The 25,480-nt window shown below is 41.4% G+C and overlaps 1 protein-coding gene across 2 annotated transcripts in view; it reads right to left on the reverse strand.

The window, feature by feature from the left end:
• Positions 1–25,480, reverse strand: part of sfmbt2 (Scm like with four mbt domains 2) — a 201,609-nt gene that overhangs the window by 148,741 nt on the left and 27,388 nt on the right. For both annotated transcript variants that reach the window (XM_070897121.1, XM_070897122.1), the window contains exon 4: positions 19,226–19,466. In XM_070897121.1, coding sequence (XP_070753222.1) covers positions 19,226–19,466 — 241 coding nt within the window. The remainder of the gene's footprint in view (positions 1–19,225; positions 19,467–25,480) is intronic.

The raw sequence follows: 25,480 nt of genomic DNA on the forward strand, positions 1-25,480 counted from the left end.
CTCCTCCATGATGCCGGACAAAGGGGCAAGTCAAAAGAATCCAAAAACACAAATTTTATTTCTGAGGTGCATCCCTGCCATAACTACAATGCCCCTTCCATGAAATACAGACTGCTCCATCTAAGTATTCGCTTTGCTATTCCGGTGCACAAATGTAATGCTACAAATCCATCAACATAATCCTACAAATATTTATTCTGTTTCAAAGCATCAAGCAGAATAACTGAGACAGCACCTTGAGGTACTGCAAGTCAGCATCCATGCTGACACTTATGCTTGTGTTATACTAGGATAATCACGCCAAATTTACATAAGCAGTGACACAAATCTGGCACGGAAATTCCAGCATAAAACAGCTAAATTAAACTCCTATTTAGATCCAACGGCTGTGTCAGGACTCAAACGTAGGCAGCTGGAGTGAGAGAGTAATGCTGCTCTAGTATAATAGCTGGAGCAAGCAGAACACCCTAGAAATCAATATATGTCAGAACATTTTTTTGAAATGGACTGCTCACTTTTGGGTGCTTGGATTTCTTCCAAAGCCTTGGAGCACAACAGTGCACATGCAGGAATCTATGCATGACAAAGCACACATGGGCATGTGCACCAGTTCTTTTGCATTTGAGAGGAAAGCTAAGCAAGTGCCATTCTGGAGATACAGTGGTGGCTTCTTGCCTCAGAGATAGCACTCCTGCCCGAGTCAGAAGATCATGAGCTCAAGCCCCACTCCAAGACTCCAGTCCATAATCTAGACTGGCACTGCAGTGCAGTATGGAGGGAGTGCCACATTGCCAGAGATGTCATTTGGATGAGATGTGCGACATCCCCACTGACACCTGGGAGTCCCTGGCCATAGGCCGCCCTAAGTGGAGGAAGTGCATCCGGGAGGGCGCTGAGCACCTCGAGTATCGTCGCCGAGAGCATGCAGAAAGCGGAAGGAGCGTGCGGCAAACCAGTCCCACCCACCCTTCCCTTCAACCACTGTCTGTCCCACCTGTGACAGTGACAGAGACTGTGGTTCTCATATTGGACTGTACAGCCACCTAAGAACTCATGCTAAGAGTGGAAGCAAGTCTTTGTGAAAGGGAAATCATGCTTGACAAATCTTCTGGAATTTTTTGAGGATGTTTCCAGTAAAGTGGACAAAGGAGAACCAGTTGATGTGGTATATTTGGACTTTCAGAAGGCTTTCGACAAGGTCCCACACAAGAGATTAATGTGCAAAGTTAAAGCACATGGGATTGGGGGTAGTGTGCTGACGTGGATTGAGAACTGGTTGTCAGACAGGAAGCAAAGAGTAGGAGTAAACGGGTACTTTTCAGAATGGCAGGCAGTGACTAGTGGGGTACCGCAAGGTTCTGTGCTGGGGCCCCAGCTGTTTACATTGTACATTAATGATTTAGACGAGGGGATTAAATGCAGTATCTCCAAATTTGCGGATGACACTAAGTTGGGTGGCAGTGTGAGCTGCGAGGAGGATGCTATTAGGCTGCAGAGTGACTTGGATAGGTTAGGTGAGTGAGCAAATGCATGGCAGATGAAGTATAATGTGGATAAATGTGAGGTTATCCACTTTGGTGGTAAAAACAGAGAGACAGACTATTATCTGAATGGTGACAGATTAGGAAAAGGGAAGGTGCAACGAGACCTGGGTGTCATGGTACATCAGTCATTGAAGGTTAGCATGCAAGTACAGCAGGCGGTTAAGAAAGCAAATGGCATGTTGGCCTTCATAGCGAGGGGATTTGAATACAGGGGCAGGGAGGTGTTGCTACAGTTGTACAGGGCCTTGGTGAGGCCACACCTGGAGTATTGTGTACAGTTTTGGTCTCCTAACTTGAGGAAGGACATTCTTGCTATTGAAGGAGTGCAGCGAAGATTCACCAGACTGATTCCCAGGATGGCGGGACTGACCTATCAAGAAAGACTGGATCAACTGGGCTTGTATTCACTGGAGTTCAGAAGAATGAGAGGGGACCTCATGGAAACGTTTAAAATTCTGACGGGTTTAGACAGGTTAGATGCAGGAAGAATGTTCCCAATGTTGGGGAAGTCCAGAACCAGGGGTCACAGTCTGAGGATAAGGGGTAAGCCATTTAGGACCGAGATGAGGAGAAACTTCTTCACCCAGAGAGTGGTGAACCTGTGGAATTCTCTACCACAGAAAGTAGTTGAGGCCAATTCACTAAATATATTCAAAAGGGAGTTAGATGAAGTCCTTACTACTCGGGGGATCAAGGGTTATGGCGAGAAAGCAGGAATAGGGTACTGAAGTTTCATGTTCAGCCATGAACTCATTGAATGGCGGTGCAGGCTAGAAGGGCTGAATGGCCTGCTCCTGCACCTATTTTCTATGTTTCCTCGATTCCGAGGGACTGCCTATGGTGAAACCAAGACCCCATTTATCTGTTCAAGTAGATGTAAAAGATCCCATAGTTCTATTCAATGAAGAGAGGGTAGTTCAGTGCTCTGGCACAATTTATCCCTAAACCAACATCACCAAAACAGATTAACCAGTCATTCATCTCATTGCTATTTATAAGACCTTGCTGTGTGCAAATTGGCTACTGCAGAAGATTTGTGCCAGAATTACTGTAATTTTCTCTCTTGGGACCCGATTTTCGGCTTTTCATCGAAAACAGTAGCAATACGCAAAACTTACCGTTGGCGCTGCGCTACCGATTTTAGCCCGATCTTTCGGCCTTTACGTCGGTAAGGGAGACGTTGCACAAGCATGCGCGGCACAAACCGCAAGCTTCGGCAACTTTAGTCCAGGGCCGGGAACAGTGCGAGAAAGGCCTTGGGAGGGGGGGGGGGGGGAAAGGAAAAGAACAAATTCCAAAAACATTTACAAGATCCTTACTTATGTAATCGCTGCAAAAAAAAAAACCTTAATTTACCTTTTTTTGCAGGTTTGCACACTTACCGCTGCTGGCAGGGCTACACCGCCAGGTTTGACCGGTCACTAATCTGGGCACGGCGTACGGGTCGGGAGTGTGCTAAAACACGCACACAAACCGAATCATTGCAGATCGACGCATCTCTCCCCAGCGGTACTTGAAAGCGCAGCCGCAAACAGGTACCAGAGGATCCCGCCCGGGCTTTGCGACCGGGTTTTCGTCGCGGAGGGTCAAATCGTGGCAAAAACCCGGTTGCAAACGTCTCAAAAATCCAGCCCCCGGTTCCTTCGGGATCCTGGGTTGCATCTTATACACACCCCGAAATTTATTTACCTCAGGTTTGCACAGCTGTTCGGCAACTATGTTAGTAGCACTGTAATGTAGACAGGGTCATAAGTTACCTTTGCAACACCCTCTAATTCCCTTGCCACATCAAAGAAATTACTTGTCTCATCTCCTCTTTGGTAAAAACAGAGGCAAAAAACTTATTGAGCACTTTTGTCATGCCGTCACCCGATCTTACTTTCTCCCACTCCATCCCCCGTTTTCTATTTCTCTCAAGATAACTTTCCTTCACTTTTCTAACTATATTCAATTTGAAATTTTTCTTTGCTATTCAGATGTCCTTTTTGCACTCCTGGTATGCCTTTTGGTATTGCATCAGTCTTAATTGTGTCTGCTTCCTTTATGGCCTTAAATACCTTTTTTGTTTCCTTTTCTGAGTTGCTTGATGGTCCCATTCATCCAAACAGTAGTGTCTTTTAAGCTTGTATTGAAGGTAAACTATCACGACACAACCTACATATTTCATTTGATTTGTGATGTTTGTGTGCTATCCAGTCCTGTCCATTTGAGCATCCTAGTTATTGTAGATGGCAGCTATTTTATATGCTTGCAAACAGCAGCTTTTGTTGTGCCTATTATGTCAAAATTGCAGATTTGCAGGTTTAACAATCTGGGTGGCAGTGATGAAAATTCATAGATGTCTAGTCAAAATCAGTCACGCAATTGTTGGACAGAATGGCAAAAATATTGCCTTCAGAGGCATTCAATTTTTAAAGAATTAATTGGGAGATACTTATTTTAAAAAATAGGTTTTAATTTTCTTTTAGTTTAAACACTGCACTAGAAGCTCTGATGAAGGGTCTACACCTGAAATTTGAAACTTTTGTTCTCTATACAGATGCTATCTGACCTGCTGAGTTTTTTTTTTTTAAAAAGCACTTTCAGTTTTTGCATAGTGATTAAAATATGCTCAGTACGCGCCGAGTTAGCTGGGAGACAGCAGTTATCCTCAGCACCTCTGAGCTAGGAAACAGGGTAGGGGGCAGAAATCAGCCAGGATTGCCGCTCCTGGTCACTATCCAAAGCCTCTGGCCACAGAGTACATGTGTGCGATGCCACCTTAAAGTAGGATTAGGCTCTACAGTTGAATAGCCTGTTGACACTCGTTCTGGAGATCTGCGGTTAAAGATTGACTACTTGGGTGAGTGAGAGTGCTGCCAGTGCTTTCAGGTAAACAGGAGAAAGAGAATTAACACTTCAAAAAGTACATGTCCTGCAAATAAATCAATCAAAATCTTACAATTCCGATCCGTTAGATAAACAAGTATCGACATTTACCAGAAGAAAACTGTATTTGATTTCTTTTAAATGTTTTTGTTGGTACTGCTAGTTGGCCCTGACCCTGTTCTATGAATACTATCAGGTTCATGATTCTATTGTCCCTCGTCATTGATCATAAACAAGTAATTCCTGTCTTGTCAGTTCATGGAGGGGGTAAAACAACGATACATTAATAATCCTTGTATAACTTGCTATTACAGAGGACTTGTGATCTGTAAGAAAAGCCAAGCCATGAACAATCAGTTTTAGTTTGTTCAGGTTCTCAAACTGCTTTTTGGTCAAATTCTGGATTTTATTCTTTAACTTATACAAATAATTCATTCATTGCCATTTGAGTTACTGTTCCCAACCTCCCTGTGTGGTATCCCTAAACCATCACTTCCTGCAGTGCTCTGCAGAAAGTTGCACTAACAGAAGTGCAGTTTTGGCAGTGGTTATTTTGTCAGTCTGGAGTCTGTAAATTTCTGAAGTGTATGAAAAGAGATAAAGTAAGAATTTTCTGCAGTGCAGCCTCAGGTGATACCTTTGAAAGATGCTGTGTTGTATAATCACAAGCCCATGGAGTATACATAAACGTCGACTCCGGATTGGTGAATAAAATTGCCAGCAAATGTTTAATTAATATATCTGCAACAATGATATTGTATATAAAATGTAATTATGTATATAAAATATATAAAGAAAAAAGACTTGCATTTATATAGCGCATTTCATGACCACTTTATAGCCTTACAGCCAATGGAGTACTTTGAGTGTAGTCACTGTTGTAATGTGGGAAACGCGGCAGCCAACTTGCGCACAGCAAGCTCCCACAACAGCAATGTGATAATGACCGTATAATCTGTTTTTTGCTATGTTGATGGAGAGAAAAATATTGTCCGGGACACTGGGGATAACTTCCCTGCTCTTCTTCGAAATAGTGCCATAGGATCTTTTACATCCTCCTGAGAGCACACGGGGCCTCAGTTTAACGTCTCATCTGAAAGACGGCACCTCCAACAGTGCAACGCTCCCTCAGCACTGCACTGGGAGTGTCAGCCTAGATTTTTGTGCTCAAGTTCCTGGAGTGGGACTTGAACCCACAACCTTCTGACTCAGGAGTGTGTGCCCCCACTGAGCCACAACTGACAAATTTGTTCTGTACTTGCCATTTTGTGATTGAGATCATTTGTACCTGTGCAAATTACAAATAGAATTAGATTATATACTCCAAAATATTTCTATCCTACTTTTCTGTCATGGTACAAAACTACAGAAGTGATGTCTGTATTGCTGTCACTGTGATAGCTACCTGTCACTGCAAGTCCAATGCCTCAGGTCAAATCAAATAATCCACCAGTAAGTATTCTTATGCTGCCCTCATGATACTGGGCACATGCCATGGGGGTGTTGGCTTTTTCCAAATCTCTGGGCAGCATGGTAGCGTTCCATGATTCAGAGGAAGCAGAGTGCTCAACAAGTCTAGCAGCTCCAATGTAGAGCAGCAGCTTCCTACTGCAAGACAGGTGCAACAGCAGTATACAAGTGCTCCTGTATGGATCTGAGGCATGGACGACGTACAGAAGGCACCTCAAGGCGCTAGAGATATACCAATGATGTCTCCGCAAGATCCTGCAAATCCCCTGGGAGGTCAGGCGCACCAACATCAGTGTCCTCGTCCAGGCCAACATCCCCAGTATTGAAGCACTGACCACACTCGATCAGCTTCGCTGGGCAGGCCACATAGTTCGCATGCCAGATATGAGACTCTCTAAGCAAATGCTTTGTGCGGAGCTCTTTCATGGTAAACGAGCCAAAGGTGGGCAGCGGAAACATTAAAGGACACCCTCAAAGCCTCCCTGGTAAAGTGTGACATCACCACTGACACCTGGCAGACCCTGACCGAAGACCGCCCGAGGTGGAGAAAGTGCATCTGGGAGGGCGCTGAATTCTTCGAGTCTCAACGCAAAGAGTGTGAAGAGATCAAGCGCAGGCAGCGGAAGGAGCGTGCGGCAAGCCAGCCCCACCCACCCCTTCCCTCGACGAATCTCTGTCCCACCTGTGACAGGGTCTGTGGCTCTCATATTGGACTGTTCAGCCACCAGAGAACTCACTTTGTGAATGGAAGCAAGTCTTCCTTGATTCCGAGGGACTGCCTATGATGATGACGATGACGACGACGACGACGAGTGCTCCTAATAAACATACCATTGTGAATTGAAGATTGAAAATGAATCTCAATAACCCAGCTTGCAATTTTGATCCAAGTGTGTAGAATTTAAAATATAATTTAATCTTATATTTTACCTAATAAACTGCCATTCCACTCACTGTGAAATGTTTTATACATACAAAAAATGGTCTTATTGTTTCAGAGTTGATCTGTGTAGGACCATGTTATTTTCAGCACGCCAGCAGCCAGTGCTGAAAGCTCGTTTAGAATCCAATTGTATTTGAACCAAATGATACTCACCATCACAGTCCAATGCTGGAAAAATGCCAACATGTGAAAAAAATACATTATTTGTGGTTTTATTTTACATCCAAGAGGATAGCCATATAGCTAAATATATGGTCCCAACAGTAAATCAGATTTTTCCACTTCCAACGCTATATGCTACATTTCCTTAAGCATTCCCCAGCTCTGCTTGCCATTCACTGCTGATACACAACAAAAAAGGGCATCGCTTCTAAGTCATGGGGGAGAATTTTGAACCCCCCCCCCAAACCTAAGTAGGAAGTAAAACAATTTTGAATCTCAAATCCGACGCCAACTCGTCCACTTTATCGGGTTGGTGTGGGGGGAGTGGCCTATCTGTTCCTAGGAGGCAGGTCGGTCAGTAAAAGTTTTTAAAGGAGGCATTTTAACAAGAGTTTTTATTTTACAATAGTGCGTGCATTACAGCATTGCCAAGAGCGGGAGACTTTACTCCAGGACCAACAAGCTAACCTCTTTACCCCCATCAAACAATCTCCGACCCTATCCTCAACCTCCCCCAATTAATTAGAGCTGTAGAAACATGCACCAGCTTAAAACCGCTCATCCAGTGATTCAAAACAGCATTTTGATCTATAATTGCATTTAATAAATGCTCATTTGCATTGCATCTGTTTGCTTACATATTTTATACAATTACAAATCCTTTCACAATTATCTATTCAAGATACTGTGGCATAACATGTCCTCAGAGGAATTACAGACCAAAATGGTAAACGGTTACACCCTGGACAAGCAGGAATTCCATATAGTTAGCACAACAAATGTAGCAACTAATCCTTTAGTAACATTTAACAGAATATTTTTACAGGTTGTGTTCTCTCTGGTTCTTTTATAACACAATAATCCACATTATAACATTTATAAAGCAAGCTCCACCAATGGCTCAGTGAGACTCCACAATGACTAACTTGGCCATACAGACATGGCAGGTCCAGGCTTCAATCCCCAGTCTGTGCTTAGTTAGCTGATTTCTACCAGAGCAATGGCATTGGTGGCCAAAATTAGCCTCAATACTATGGGCTAGGGAAAGAAAAAAATACCGTCAATCTCAATGCAATCCATTAAACCTTGCTGCAAATGGACACGTGTGGAGTTTGGGAGCACAGGATCAGACTTGGATTTGTGCCTCACCCCTCTCGCAAGAATCACCGTTAAGGGTCACCCATGAATTGTGGCCACTTGGCCAAGTTGCTGGAGGTGGCATTAGATCAGTGCAAAGAGTCAACGCACACAGGGTAGGAAGGAGGCCGACAGAGAAAACGTCGGAGAAAAAAAAATCACATCTACATTAATATTCACGAAAATTGCAGTTGCCAAGCTTTCGAAGGCATCCAACATTACCAAATGTTAATTTCAAAAAAGCACAAGTACTATTAGCAAGAGTCCAAAATTCAAAAAATGTAACCACTTAAAGAATTCTACAATATTTCTTCAGAACAAATTACACCAAGCCACAGAGTTGCAACCTCCATCTTTGTTAAATTTCCACTTCAACAGATGAGCACAGTTACGTTTGTAAAGGCATGCCACAACCAAATGGACTACCTCAAACTGCAAAAATTAGAAAGCTCAAGAGGAAGTCTGGAGCAATGAACAGCTTAGACAGTAGACATTCAAACAACTTCTGTGTATTTGTTTCAGCTTTGAAGATTGTATAGTAATTTAAAAAAAAATTATTCATGGGATGTGCATGTCGCTGACAAGGCCAGCATTTATTGCCCATTATCAACAGTCACCTTCTTGAACTGTTGCAGTATGTCGTAGTGTTTTGGCATAGCTGAGTGACCTTTTAAGGGCAGTTAAAGGTTTTGCTGAGGGTCTGGAGTCAGAGGCCAGATAAGGACAACAAATTTCCTTTCCTAATTAATGAACCAGATAGGATTTTACAACAATCCAGTAGTTTCAGTCACCATTACTGATACTAGCTTTTTAATTCTAGATTTACTTAATTAACTGAATTTAAATTCCCCAGCTGCTGTGGTGGGATTTGAACTCATTTCTCCAGAGTTAGTCCAGGCCTCTGGATTACTAGACAAGTAACATAACCACTATGCTACTGTTCCCTAAATGTTCACTTGATCAAGATAAATCACACCCTGCAATGTGATTACTTCCCAAAAATTATATAATTTGGTGCAAGTGCAGTATGAAATATTTTGTAAAAGAAATGAAACATTCAACAAGATGAAACAATTTTTCAACATGATTTGGCTTTTGAATATATTACAGATAAGATATACAAACTCACTAAAATGGAATCGTAAAAATACAAAAAACAAGGTATTTTGATGATGGTATCATAGTGCACAGTCTATTGGCAAACAGCATTCTGTACGATGGTTAATCACGTATGCCACCAGGCTGAGCAAATAAATATTCATTGCCAAAATGCTCTATGCAACTAGGTTACAACTGTAGCATAATACCTCATATTACAATGGAGTCTGAATAAATGCAGAAAATTCTAATTTATACACTCCCATTCACGAACATCAAAAATTACAATATATGAGAAAAATCAATTCTATTCAGCTACACAATACACACTTTTGCACCACTGAATGTTATCAAGTAATTTAAATGTGATTCCAGTCCACCATAATCATGTCAGATCAGCAAGGTTTCATATTATACAGGATGAGGAGCGATTTCCTGACATATTAATGTCAAGGCATTTCAGACAGCTAAGTTCTGTGAGAATAGCCCAAAGACGAGACTTCCTCCAACATTCCCGTCTCATAGCAACACAGTTGAGAGGACGACATTGAGGGATGGAGTGGGACATGAAAGAGGAAATATTATACCAAGCCATTTGGATGGAACACATATTTTTTTTACCAAATGGCCACCAATCACCACTGTTACACTACTCCCAGATGTGTGCTGGACCATGAAAAATGAATCCAACATGCTCCACAAAATTCTGTCACCAGCATCTCGAGCAGCACTTTTTAAATAAACACTAACCTACCCACTCCAAACTGGCACACGCAGCAGCTAATGGGCTGCAACCAAACAAGGGAACGCAGAATTAAAAAAGGAGTCTGTGGGCTTCATAACTGCTTCCATGCTATAGACTGACATTAACACAAATTTCATTTTGGTACTAGGCAGGTGAAAACAAGTCTTAAATCCTGATTCCAGCAGTTTTTGGAATAATCACAGTTCTCTTTCACCAGACAAAAGTTGTTGAGCATTTTTTTAAAAATGGGTATGTACCACTTTTCCTCATCTCCCCGTGTGTCACACACACACACTGAAAACTGCAGAGTGGACAGGTAGACTTCCATCTACACGGACCTGAACTATTACTGGGAATTAAACAGTGGCATGGAACTGACATTTGCCCTGCACTCCACCACACTGGGCATCCATTTGGTATGTCTCTCGGCATTAGGGTTGCGATCAGGAACAAAAAGGAGCAGGGAAACTGTACCCATGTATCCATCACTCCACGCTGCTGCTCTAAAGTACTACAGCGTTGTTCATGCAAGTTTTTAAACAGTGCAATAAATTTGCTCATTTGGAGCATAAACACCGGCATAGGCCAAATGGCCTGTTTCTGTGCTGGAGACCTCTGTAACCAAGCTAGTTTCAGTTACACAACCACAATACCTGTGTTGCAAGTGAATGACAAATTATATCATACAGTACTGTGCGACATCATTTTTTTACATATCTACTTTTGAGACAAGAAAAGTAGTATATTACATGACACTCCAAGATTATTGTCCTGGCAACAATTATCTTCGACATGTGTCATCATCATCATCAGACGACATGTGTAGCAACTAGTCAAACAACTGAACTGAACCTAAGCTGACAATATCTGAAGTCTGCGCTCATTAACTAACACACTACAGATGTGGTTTTATAGCATGGCTGTGAAACAGTCAATAAAGTTTATACATAGGGTGCGAGTACACTAGGATTTTTGGCTTCTAAGGCTGCATCATCGTGGGACTATAAACATTCAAAGTTCTGGCCATCTTTTCATATCAAAATCGAGAGGAAATAAGGTTAGGGTCAGTTGGCGTGGAGAAAAATGGAGCTCTGAACCCCAGCATTGTTTTTTTTTTAAATATGTACATAGGGTTTAATTTCAACCCCAATTACAGGAACCCAAATTGCTTTTAGTCTCATCACTGATTGCAGTAATAGCACTTTTCCCAGTGAGTTTATGTATACAAACTTAAGTGTATGTCAATTTTAAAGATTTCAAGCCAATGGGTTCAAAAGAAAAATACATGGCAGATATAGCCCTATCTCTACCACTTTAACACAATCCAATCACCTGTGATATTCTTTTTCACATTCTTATTCTTTTGAAATCACAATTCAAGGAAATATATTCTAAAATCATTTGAACAAATTAAACATTTTACAGTACATTTCAACTATACGCCAGGAATGTCTATTCATTTCTAACTAGAACAACTTTATGGATGACTTAGTACTCATTTCATTATTTTAACTACCACTATGAGGAATAACAAATTACAGCTTCTCAAACCAACCAAGCATGATTATTATAATAATACCATTATTTCCAAATTACTTCACTGCACCAATTATAAAGATGCTGATAGTAATATTTACTTCTATGCACTGATATTCAGAGGCAATAATGTGCAGAGGTGTCAAACTTGTAAACGGTCCATCTTTTGCTTATTTACATTACAGAATATTTACAGTACAGAAATGAATTGAAGTTTTAGGATTCGCAAGCTACTGATTAGTCAGTCAGAAGCACTGTCTGGTTGGGCATTTAATCTAAAGGGTCGCTCACATCATCCAAGAGACTTCACTCCACTTAGCTGACGTTATATATTCAAAATCTAGTTCGGCAACAGTGTTGCACTATAACAGCAGTCTAATTATAATTTCAAGATGTTGCACTCCCAACATATGCACCCATAAAAACTCAGTTGTTTGATGAAAATGTGATAGAAGCAGCAACTAGATGCCATTTGAGGGATTCATACATATGGCTTACGTCTGTAAATACCATACGGGCTTAAAAATGTAGTATAGATAGCAGTCATGCATATAGGCAAATCTTAATGCAAAGCAAAAGGTATACAAAACATTCAAAATTAATCTGCCCATTAGTTAATTAAAACACCCAGGATCGCTTCTGAACATTGCAACATCCGCTTTCTGAATAGTACATTTTAAAATATTTATCTGACTCCAATTTTATTAAACATTTCCTAAATTGCAATTTTAAGTGCCTTTCACAAAGCATTACAAAAAACTATGGGACCGAAATTGCCCCGCGCCCCAATCGGGGACCTTTATCACCCGGCCCGGAAGTTCAGTCCCCGATGCCAATTGAGCATGTGTACCCCTCCAAGGAAGCGGAGCACTGATCGTGGCATTCCATGTCCTTGGAGGAGAGCTCCTGGGGTGGGAGACCAGTGCCGCGCTCAGGAGTGCAGCACTACGCGGATAATGCTGTACAACGCCTCTCCCCTTCATTTAAAGGGGAGAACTGTTGTGCACTCCGCAGGCCCTTTGGTGGCCGCCACTGGGCCACCAGGGAGGCACTTGACCGGGCCAGCAGCCCGGCACCCATGGCAGCCTGGTTGATGCGAGGGCCGCCATTGATTGGCCGATGGTAGAGTCGGCCGACAAAAAAAACATTGACGGCTCACGGTGCAAAAAGACTCCCCTTTAAGGGGCGCCCCAGTGGCGGATGTCTGCTCGCAGGGCAATCTCCGCCACGGGGTTGGCGTGGGGCGGTAAGGAAGTCATCGCCGGGTGTGCACTGGCTCGGGGTGCAAATCGCTGGGCGTGGCACTACCGGCACATCGCCGCCCCCCCAAAACCTTCGAGGCAATTTCTCAGGAGGCACAATCACCCCACTTGCCCGGGCGAAAACTTCATTGTGTCCCGTTATTGCCCCCAGAGGTGCTAACAGGGCTTAAAAAAAAAAAGGGGGTAATTTCAGCCCCTATATATCCAAAGAAATAATTGCCGTAGTATTAATGCCAAGCTAAAATTACATATTATAGCTGCACCTTAACATTCGGCATCAAATAGGAAGTCCACACATTACCCCTGGCAACATTTTACACAATGTTTCTCATCCCTCTGGAGGCCTCTGGTAGACAGTATCGTCATCTGGAAACCTGTCTTTTTGTATAAAGAATTTAGATGTAGAGTTAAGCGCCACTTGCCTGGATTGCAAGAGCATAAATTAAGCCCTGGAGATTCATTTGGGTTGCGACAAGTGATGAGGGATCATGGCAGGAGATTGTGGTGGAGGTGTGGTGAGTGTTTTTGTGGCGGAGTAACAGCGAATGTTTGTGATGCAGAAGCGGCGAGAGATTGTGGCGGAGGTGCGGCGAATGAGGGTACTGGGCCCAGAAGAGGCGAGGGCCCAGGGGCAGCACAGACCAGCCCACACTGCGATATGTGTGCGCACTAGGTCCGTGCAGCAGAGCACGGTTAACCCCTGCCACTGGATAAAAGCCTAGCTCTGTCAAGCCCGTGTGGTGGCTGATGTGCAACGGTCACCACATGTTAAAAAAAATCCACGCACAGGCATCTTCCACCCCCTCAATTAAAGTTCAGGGCTGGAACATCGGGTCCTTCATTGAAACATCTGCGAACTCATGTGGAAACAAGTCATCCTCGTTTGAGGAACTGCCCATGATAATGAGCAGCACCCTAATCTCACTATACTTCCAACAACCACCAAAGCCAATTTCATGAAATGTATCTATCATAGTTACAGTTCGTAACATAAGAAATAGGAGCAGGAATAGGCCATTCAGCCCTCGAGCCTGCTCCGCCATTCAATAAGATCATGGCTGATCTTCTACCTTAACTCCACTTTCCCACACTACCCTCATATCCCTTAATATCTAAAAATCTAATGATCTCCATCATGAATATACTCAACGACTGAGCCTCCACAGACCGCAGGGTAGAGAATTCCAAACATTCACCACCCTCTCAGAGTGAAGGAATTTCTCCTCATCTCAGTCGTAAATAACCGACCCTTTATCCGGAGACGGTGACCCCTGGTTCTAGACTGCCCAGCCAGGGGAAGCAAGCTCTCAGCATCTACCTAGTCAGGTTTGCTTATTTTAAGTTATTCAGACCAATATTTAAAAGAACAAAGTAACTATAGACAAGTAAAATCCATTCTAATTACTACCCCATGGAACAGCTCCTTTAATTAAGTTGCCTGCCCAAAGTGAGCAGGGACCGACTTCAAATGTCCAGATATATATGACTTCAGACCCCAACTGTAATTTTAACCCAAGCCTGATCGGGGAAGCCAGTTTTAAGAAGTTTTTTTTGCCCAAGTTTCTGCTCAAACTCATTTGCATATAGTCAAACATAAAATCTTCCATGGTCCAGCGCAATTGGGCAGCATTTTAGAATATAATATTTTTTTGAAGCTTTTTTGAGAATTTAAAAATATTCCTCAATCTAACCTGGTGCAGTTTTATTAGTACAGCTGAAAATGGGTTTAATCACAAATGTAACAAGCATTTTAATCAGAAGGTCCAGTCCACCACCTATGACTAACTAGATTTTAAACAGATAATGACTTTGAAAAACAAACCAGAACCATTTACGAGTTACATTGGTGTAACAGTAATCAGGTTGAGTAAATTAAAAAAATATTTTAATGCTTTTAAAACGTACCTATTAGTGTCCTTGCGCCTAAAGATAGTTCAATTTTAAGAGCCTCCTCCAGGGCCCACAACGGGCACAATTAGCGGAAACTCATCATGGTGAATAATTCAATCCTGGGGCGGGGCCAGTTTTGTGGGCGGGCCGGCTTCTAGCACACTTTTTTAAACCAGCGCAATAGATCGTAGAAACTCAATTTGCTCTTGAAATTCCCCGATCTTTTGCACTGGTTTGGCCGATTTTGGGTGAACTGCGCTGAAAAAGTAGCGCAACCTGGCAGAAACTCCAGGCCAATGTCTTTAATCTTCTCAATATCCAGCTGGAGGAAGCGGTCATCGGGCAAGCAGTCTAAAAGCATGGAGGCAGTTGAGGGGTTTGAGAGAAGTGTGGAGAGGTAGAATTGAGTACCATCAGCATGCATGTGAAAGCTGACTCCATGCCTGTGAATTATGTCATGTAGATAAAAAATAGGGGTGAGTCAAGGATAAGAGCCGTCGGAGACCCTGTGTGGAGGAGGGACGAGGAGCCATTGCTGGAGATGTGCTGGTTGTATTTAGATAGGTAGGAACGACGTCATGCAAGGGCAGTACCATGGAACCAGGCAATACAGAAGAAGTATTGGGGGGGGGGGGGGGCGGGGGAAAGGGTTATGTGATCAACCATAATGAATACTATGGAAAGGTCAAGGCGGATGAGGCAGGATAGTGCACCATAGTCAAAGAGGATATTGTTCATGACTGACTAGAGCTGTGCAGTAAATCTAAGCTTCTCCAACATGTACAGACCCAGCTCTTTGAGCCTATCTGGATAGCTAAAATGTTTTCAACTGGTAATATACTTGTGGCCCTCCCTTGCAAACTTTCCTCTCGCCCTTTTCGGAGCCTCAATATCCCTCACCACGTGAAGGGACCAAAACTAGACACTATTCTAACTGAAGCCTAACCAAGGTCTTGTACAAAGACAAAATGGTATGTTTTGTTTTGTGATTAATTATCCTGTGAATACAACCTAGAACCCCGTTTGCTTTAGCTATAGCTTCACGGAATTGGTCATGAACATTGAGTGAGTTACGACAACACCCAGAGCTTTTTATTTCGCCACTGGTATCAATTCTGTTCCTGCAGGGTGTAGCTTATGGTGACCTTGTAGATTGAAGCCACAATCTGTAATACTACACTTCAAATATGTGTTCAATGCCCAAAAACAAATTAGCTTTTAAAAAAATATTTTTTGCTTTCTTGGAAAAAGATCAATACAATTTGAAAGACATTCATCATTACAGTTCACTAAGCACACAGGTGTAAAAGAATGCTCTATGTATTGGTCTTAAATGGACAGCCTTCAGATGAGGATAAATGATAGCATCTTAGAAACGATCTGAACACGTCCCTTGCAGAACACAAGGGCTTGAGATGGGTCATTACATCTCATAAAATGTTTAAACAGAAATTAAATGATTCTTTGAAATAAATTGAGACAATAAACACTCATTGAATTGCCACCCAGATGCAAGACTTTAAAATATAAATACTTCTCATCTTTACATGGGTAAAAGGTCCAATTATTTTTGTTACATTGATTGTGTATAAATTTAAATATTCTTTATGCACTGTGTAATTTTTTTTCTCAGAGTGCCTAGGCACATTTTTTTTTTTCAAATTTCCAAGTCTTTCAAGATGTCATGTGCAGGCTATGTCTGCTGCAAGAATGCCCCAGGGACTATTGCAGGTTAAATTCAAACCGTTATGTTCACTAGCATTTTATATACTGAGAAAATGCTTCTTCGCTTTGTTCTGATAAATCAGAAAATTCTGCAGCCCCTCAAATGAGCAGGGTTCACACAATTAGCTATAGGAAAAAAATGGATTACCTTTATGAAAATCATGTTTGCATGCAAAACAACAAAGAACCTTATATTGCAAAACAACTGCTTTGCTTGCAAACATGACATTAAATAAAGTGTTAATTATTCCTTCTGTGTGGCTTATTGGTTTAACCCCTTCGCAACATATTCAAAATTAGAAAAAAATCTAAATATGTTTAAAATGGGTAAATTGTTAAAACAAATGGTGAATTAAGAAACAGGAAATGAGGCATTTTCAGATTCTGACAGTGAAAATCAGCCGAAAAGAATAAACTGCACCCTTCAAAAGCGGGTCTACAAAATCTTTGGATTTGTATTGGAAATGGGCAGCAAGCATTTTTTTTCATTTAATAAAACAATACTAGAGAGAATGTAAGGAGCAGAATTTCAGAACTGGATTTGGCCCCTGAACGATTTACAACTTAGTTTCCACACAATAAGGAGGAGCTGTGACACCATCTAAAATAAGTGTCAGAATTGTCAAGTATACAGTCCACATTGTAGCCTTACACTACCAGTAGATGTCTCCGAATACATTCAGCAAACAACTCAAATAATGGCAGTATGGATGCATTGCTCATATTTTGACACATGCCTCAATTTAAATTAAAAATTGGAATCGGAGAGAAAAAAATCATTTCACAAAGTGATGAAAGTTGGAATTTGGAAATTCACATCCCTGTACATTCACATGTTCTGGAGAAGTAAATTTACCAACTAAACATTTTGATCACACTTGATGCTTTTGGAACTTTTCTACATAGTAATTATCATCCAGAAACATTTTTGCATTTAGCACTGAACTGCCATATCACTGCACTGATCATACAGCTAAAATAATGGTTCCTTATCTCACCCAAGGGAGTAAAAGAGACACATTTATAATGCTACCTGCAATAATAGGAGGGTTTAAAAAAATTGTGTTAGCTGACCAACAGAATTTGTTTAAAAAAAATTATATTACTACTGTAGTCAGCAATCCAACAACTTTCAAAATTTGATTAGCAAGGTTCACATCCCAGTATTAAATCCTTATCGTGCAACACTAGTCATCAATCTGGTTTCGAATTTAATGGATATTTCTGGGGAAATTGACTTGTAAACATTATAGCCAGCAGCATAACTCTGATATTTATGGTAATGTCATTCAAGACAAGAATAGTCACACTTGTGTTTAAATTGTGTGCTAAAACTACCTCTAGCAAGTTCGCATATATACAATATTTTTCCTCAAACTTCTGTCCATCACTTTTCAGCATCATTAGGTGTTTCATTACTGCATTTTATATATTCCTGAAAAATTGTGAATAAAATTGCAAAGAAAAATAAGCAGGCACCAGCTGGCAGCTCATTAAATCTGCCTTTCTGAAACGCATTGCATATTACACCTGTGACCCAGGAAAAATAACTGCTATGAGAGTCTATATTCGGTGAAATACAAACTCAACTCGGTTTCTAGTAATCTAATACAATTCAAAATGTTGAAATGTTAGGAATGATGTCAGTCCCAATTAGACAAAAGAGCAAGGTTATAGAACAGAAAGGGGATCTTACAGGCTTCACCAACACTCAGCCTCAACCAACAACCAACACCTTTTGAGCAGTCTTCCAGTAAAAGCAGTAGTTGATGCAGAAGTCTGTTTCAGCATCTCCTTTATTTACTATGCTGACCTCTATCAAAGTCCACAATAAAATGTGAATTAATCATTAAGTAAATATACTTAACAACTTGTATTTATATAGCGTCATTAACATAGTAAAACATCCCAAAGTGCTTCACCAGAGTATTATAAAAACAAAATTTGACACCGAGCCACACAAGCTCAATCAAAGAGGTAGGTTTTAGGGAGCATCTTAAACCTAACCGCCCCCCCCACCCCCCCCCCCCCCCCCCCCCAGCCGCCAAGATATCTGCATTTAGGGTTAGGGTCAGGAATCCTCTAATTCTGGTCTCTTGAGCATCCCTGATTTTAAATCGCTCAACCATTGGTGGCCTTGCCTTCAGCTACCAAGGGTCTAAGCTCTGGAATTTCCTCCCGAAACCTCTCAGTCTTTGTCGCCTCCAAAATCCAGGCCATTTTCCGGAGCTCAATGTTTGAATCCCTCCAATCAGGTTTCTGCCCCTGCCACAGTACCGAAACGGTTCTGACATAAGTAACTGACACGGTTGACCACTCCATTCTCTTCAAGCGTCTCTCCACCGACGTCCAGCTGGATGGGACTGCTCTCGCCTAATGTCATTCTTATCTATCTAATCGTAGCCAGAGATCTAATCATAGCTGCTCCCACAGTTACCTCCGGTAAATACAATGCATTTGTGCTCATCATGGTGACAATATTTCTCTACTCTGTATACAGTACTATCCATAGGCCCCAATTTGAACTCCGGGCAGGTAAGCAAGGCAAGTTGGAAACTCGCCCACTGCTTCAGAAATGAGGATCGAACTCGCTCAACTCCCAGGCCTCACTTAAAACCTACCAGCCGACTTCCCAGAAGGAAACATTTCCTTCACTTTGTCCCAGCACTCTATCTTAAACATTAACATCCGGATTAATTTATTACTGCTTAGACATGAATTTTCTTCTCACGCTTTCTTCTCTAGGAACAAGTCCAAGACATTAGTCACCTGTGGTCTACTGTAACTGTTTTGCGCTGTCAATTGCCATGATTCAAAATCATTTTAGACAATCCAGAAATCATACCTTCAGGAGGTCTCAGTTCCTTTTCATTTTGTGAACACCATCCAACAGGGTGCAAATCAGCAGTCATGACATCGCACCAGAAATCTGCCCTGCGATCATCTCCATAACCACTGTATCGCAGGAGTAAAAGCTGACCACATGTTGTGATGATTGTGGCTACCCAATAAGTGTCAGGGTTACTTTTATTAGCAACTTCCAACTTCATCCCTGGCTGGAAACTACTCTGGAGACTAATCTCAACCTGTAAACAAAAGACAAAAAGAAAGTACCAATTATTTACTAAGTTAGTTATATTTTATAATCAATCACAGTTTATGGAGGACAATGGCTTGGAGCAGAATCACCCCATAAGAGGAATATTACGTAGTATTTACAGCACAGAAACAGACCCTTTGGGTTAAAAAGGTCCATGCCGGTGTTTATGCTCTGCACGAGACTCCTCCTACCCTGCTTCATCTAACCCCATCAACGTATCCGTCTATTCCTTTCTCCCTCAGGTGTTCATCTATTTTACCCTTAAATGCCTCTATGCTCATCGCTTCAACTATTCCTTCGGGTAGCGAGTTCCACATTCTAACCATTCTCCTGGGAAAATAAAATGGGCAACAATATTGGCAAAAAACGATGTAGAACAGCAATGGGAAACATTTAAAATGGTGTTCTACAGAGTACAGCAACAATATATTCTGCTAAAAGGAAAGAATAAACTAAACACTAATGAGACTCCATGAAGAAATAAAGCCATAAGGGAACAATTGAGGGTAAGGAAAGAGGCATACATTAAGTACATAGACATCATGTGCATGATAAGGTAAATATGAAAAGATTAGTAGAAAAGTAAAAAAACACAATTAGGAAGGCAAAGAGGAACTAAGAAATTAAATTATCAAGGAACATAAAACAAAATAGTGAAATATTTTACAGGCACATCAATTAAAAAAAAAGGTTGGGATGGAAATAGGGCCATTAAGAGATAGACAGGCTAATACCACAAGTAAACGATACAGATGGCAGAAATATTAAATAATTATTTTGCTTCAGGGAGATAGAACAGATGGACATGACATTGGATGACGAGATTAGTAATGAGAAATACATTTAAAATAAAAAAGAGGGGATATATTAAATAAACTAATGAAACTCAGGATAAAACCCCAGGTCCAGATGGTTGTATCCACACATTTTAAAATAATCTAGGGAAAAGATAGCAGAGGCCTTAGTACGCATATTTAATCATTTGTTAGAAAAAGGTGTAGTGCCAGAGGACTGGTGGATAGCTAACGTAATACCTATATTTAAGAAGGGGGATAGAACATGTCCAGGAATTATAGACCAGTCAGCTTAACATCGGTGGTAGGAAATATAATGAAATCACTACTAAAAGGAGAAACTAGAAGAACATCTAGAAACCATAAATATAAGAACATAAGAATTAGGAACAGGATTAGGCCATCTAGCCTCTCGAGCCTGCTCCGCCATTCAATAAGATCATGGCTGATCTGGCCGTGGACTCAGCTCCACTTACCCGCCCGCTCCCCATAACCCTTAATTCCCTTATTGGTTAAAAATCTATCTATCTGTGACTTGAATACATTCAATGAGCTAGCCTCAACTGCTTCCTTGGGCAGAGAATTCCACAGATTCATAACCCTCTGGGAGAAGAAATTCCTTCTCAACTCGGTTTTAAATTGGCTCCTCCGTATTTTGAGGCTGTGTCCCCTAGTTCTAGTCTCCCCGACCAGTGGAAACAACCTCTCTGCCTCTATCTTGTCTATCCCTTTCATTATTTGAAATGTTTCTATAAGATCACCCCTCATCCTTCTGAACTCCGAGTAAAGACCCAGTCCACTCAATCTATCATCATAAGGTAACCCCCTCATCTCCGGAATCAGCCTAGTGAACCGTCTCTGTAAACCCTCCAAAGCTAGTATATCCTTCCTTAAAGTAAGGTGACCAAAACTGCACGCAGTACTCCAGGTGCGGCCTTACCAATACCCTATACAGTTGCAGCAGGACCTCCCTGCTTTTGTACTCCATCCTTCTCGCAATGAAGGCCAACATTCCATTCACCTTCCTGATTAGCTGCTGCACCTGCAAACTAACTTTTTGGGATTCATGCACAAGGACCCCCAGGTCCCTCTGCCCCGCAGCATGTTGTAATTTCTCCCCATTCAAATAATATTCCCTATTACTGTTTTTTTCCCCCCAAGGTGGATGACCTCACACTTTCCGACATTGTATTCCATCTGCCAAACCTTAGCCCATTCGCTTAACCTATCCAAATCTCTTTGCAGCCTCTCTGTGTCCTCTACACAACCCGCTTTCCCACTAATCTTGTGTCATCTGCAAATTTTGTTACACTACACTCTGTCCCCTCTTCCAGGTCATCTATGTATATTGTAAACAGTTGTGGTCCCAGCACCGATCCCTGTGGCACACCACTAACCACCGATTTCCAACCCGAAAAGGACCCATTTATCCCGACTCTCTGCTTTGTTAGCCAGCCAATTCTCGATCCATGCTAATACATTTCCTCTGACTCCGCGTACCTTTATCTTCTGCAGTAACCTTTTGTGTGGCACCTTATCGAATGCCTTTTGGAAATCTAAATACACCACATCCATTGGTACACCTCTATCCACCATGCTCGTTATATCCTCAAAGAATTCCAGTAAATTAGTTAAACATGATTTCCCCTTCATGAATCCATGTTGCGTCTGCTTGATTGCACTATTCCTATCTAGATGTCCCGCTATTTCTTCCTTAATGATAGTTTCAAGCATTTTCCCCACTACAGATGTTAAACTAACCGGCCTATAGTTTCCTGCCTTTTGTCTGCCCCCTTTCTTAAACAGAGGCGTTATATTAGCTGCTTTCCAATCCGCTGGTACCTCCTCAGAGTCCAGAGAATTTTGGTAGATTATAACGAATGCATCTGCTATAACTTCCGCCATCTCTTTTAATACCCTGGGATGCATTTCATCAGGACCAGGGGACTTGTCTACCTTGAGTCCCATTAGCCTGTCCAGCACTACCCCCCTAGTGATAGTGATTGTCTCAAGGTCCTCCCTTCCCACATTCCTGTGACCAGCAATTTTTGGCATGGTTTTTGTGTCTTCCACTGTGAAGACCGAAGCAAAATAATTGTTTAAGATCTCAGCCATTTCCACATTTCCCATTATTAAATCCCCCTTTTCATCTTCTAAGGGACCAACATTTACTTTAGTCACTTTTTTCCGTTTTATAGATCTGTAAAAGCTTTTACTATCTGTTTTTATGTTTTGCGCAAGTTTACCTTCGTAATCTATCTTTACTTTATTTATTGCTTTTTTAGTCATTCTTTGCTGTCGTTTAAAATTTTCCCAATCTTCTAGTTTCCCACTAACCTTGGCCACCTTATATGCATTGCCTTTTTTTATACGCATTGAACATGGATTTCAAAAGGGAAAGTCTTGCTGGCCCAATCTCATTGAATTATTTGAAGAGGTAACAGAGAGAGTAGACAATGGTAATGCAGGCCTTTGATAAGGTACCCCATAATAGACTGATGAACAAGGTCAGAGAATGCAGAGTCAGGAGACAAGGAGCAGAATGGATAGCCAGCTGGCTTCAAGGCAGAAAGCAGAGAGTCGAGGTAAAGGGTAGCTATTCACAGTGGCAGAATGTGGTTAGTGGTGTTCCACAAGGATCAGTGCTGGGACCACTGTTGTTCACAATTTGGACTATGGAATCAAAAACACAATTTCTAAATTTGTGGATGACACCAAATTGGGGGAGATAATGAATACTGAGGAGGACTGCAACAAAATAAAGGAGGACATTAATCAACTTGCAGAATAGGCATATAATTAGCAAATGAAGTTCAACACAGATAAATGTGAGGGGATTACATTTTGGTAGGAAGAATTACTTGGAGGTCTCGGTGGGATAGGGGAACAAAAGAATCTCAGAGTAAAAATACATAAATCAAAGTTGCAAGGCAATAAAAAAAGGTAACCCAAGCACTCGGGTTTATTTTTTTTTTTAAAGTGGTATAGAATTGAAAAGTAGGGAAGTTATGCTAAACCTGTATCGAACTTTGGTTAGACCACTTAAGAGTACTGCATACAGTTCTGCTCATAATATTATAAAAAGAATATAGAGGCACTGGACAGGGTGCAGAGAAGATTTACAAGGATGATACAAGAAATGCGAGGGCATACATATCAGGAAAGGATGAACAGGCTGGGTCTCTCGTCTCTTGAAAAAAGGCTGAGGGATGACCTAATGGAAGTCTTTGATAGAGTGGAGAAAGAATGTTTCCACTTGTGGGGAAGAGCATAACAAGAGGCCATCAATATAAGATAGTCACCAAGAAATCCAATAGGGAATGTAGGAGAAAATTCATTACCCAAAGAATGATGAGAATGTAGAACTCGCTACCACAGGGAATGGTTGAAGCGAATTATATAAATGCATTTAAGGGGAGGCTAGATAAGCATATGGGGAGAAGGGAATAGAGGGTCGTGCTGATAAATTTAGATGAGGAAAGACGGGAGGAGGCTTGAGTGGAGCATAAATGCTGGCATAGACTGGTTGGGCCAAATGACCTGTTTCTGTGTGGTACATACTATGTAATAGAGGTTTCTTCTGAATTCTCTACTGGGTTTATTAGTGATTATCTTATATTTATGGCCCCTAGTTCTGGTCTCCCCCGCAAGTGGTAACATCTTCTCTACATCTACCCCATCAAACCCTTTCATAATCTTAGACTTCTATCAGGTCACCCTGCAGTCTTTCCTTTTCTAAAGTAAAAGAGCCCCAGCCTGTCCAATCTTTCCCGATAGGCATTACCCCTTAGTTATGGTATCATCCTTGTAATCATTTTATGCACCTTTCCAGTGCTTCTATATCCTTTTTCTAATATGGAGACCAGAACTGTTCACAGTACTCCAAGTGTGATCTAACCAAGGTTCTATACAAGTTTAACATAGCTTCTCTGTTTTTCAATTCTTTCCCTCTCGAAATGAACCCGTGCTTTGTTTTGGCCTTATTAACCTGCGTTGCTACTTTGTGATGTGTGTCTGCACCCCCAGATCCCTCTACCTCATTTAGACACTTATTTTCCAAGGAGTATGTGGCCTCATAATTCGTTCTACCAATTATCTATATTAAAATTAATTTGCCAATTACATGCTCATTCTGCAAGTTTATTAATGTATTGTGTTGCAGTCCTCCATTAACGACATCCCCCCCACCCCAATTTGGTGTTGTCCGCAAATTTTGATATTGTACTTCTGATTCGAGTCCAAATCGTTTATGTAAATGGTGAACAACATTGCTCCCAGCATCAGTCCTTGTAGAACATCACTTCCCACCTTTTGCCAGTCTGAATAACTACCTCTAACCCTTACTGTCTGTTTTCTGTTTTGTCACCAGCTTGCTATCCATTTTGTTACTTATTCCTTGGCTCCACATGTCCTGACCTTATTCGTGAGTTTATAAGGCCGTACCTTATCGAAGGCCTTTTGAAAATCCAAATATATTACATCTACTACATAACCATTGTCTATCCTTTGTTATCTCTTCAAAAGAATTCAAGAAGGTTGATCAAGCATTTTGAGTAGCGTTTGAAGACGGAGCAAAGGGCAATCCAGCAACAAGGATCGAATTATGGGGTTTAGCCCCAATTAAGATGACTTTGAGCTTTATACACAGTAGTTGTGCAGGCTTACTTAGTATGGTGACATCTTTTGGGCCTGCATTATACTGCACTGTGTTCATTGGGTTGTGAGTGGGCCTCAATAACCAATAATATGGAGTCAATGACACGCAAAGCAAGGTGCAGTTCCAATAGACCTCCTTAAAAAAGTATTCGTACTAATTACTCACAACACAGAAAATCTATTAGTTCTAGAAAATGTGGAACCAACTAAATAACCTCTGTTTATAATAAACTTTCTTGTGCTTGTTGTATCCTTTTAATGCCAATTTTCTTCTTTCTCATTGCTCATCTCTTTTTTCTTTCTCCAAACGAGTAAAGAGAAAATGAGAAAAAAAAGTGTCAAAGATGAGGGGAAAAAAAAAGTGAAGATGAACAAACTCCTGACTTACATTATTTCACCAACACTGTGTCTCAGGGAATGAGAGAGAAGAAAAAAGGCACAGAAATATGGACACTGTTGGACAAAAAGGATAGACACTCCCTTGGGGAGAGGGGGAAGTTGTTGGAGAAGGAACAGGGGTGGGAAGTTAAAACACAGAAAGAGGCCATTT

This window comes from Pristiophorus japonicus, chromosome 13 (genome assembly GCF_044704955.1).
Source record: "Pristiophorus japonicus isolate sPriJap1 chromosome 13, sPriJap1.hap1, whole genome shotgun sequence".
Classification (NCBI taxonomy): Eukaryota; Metazoa; Chordata; class Chondrichthyes; family Pristiophoridae; genus Pristiophorus; species Pristiophorus japonicus.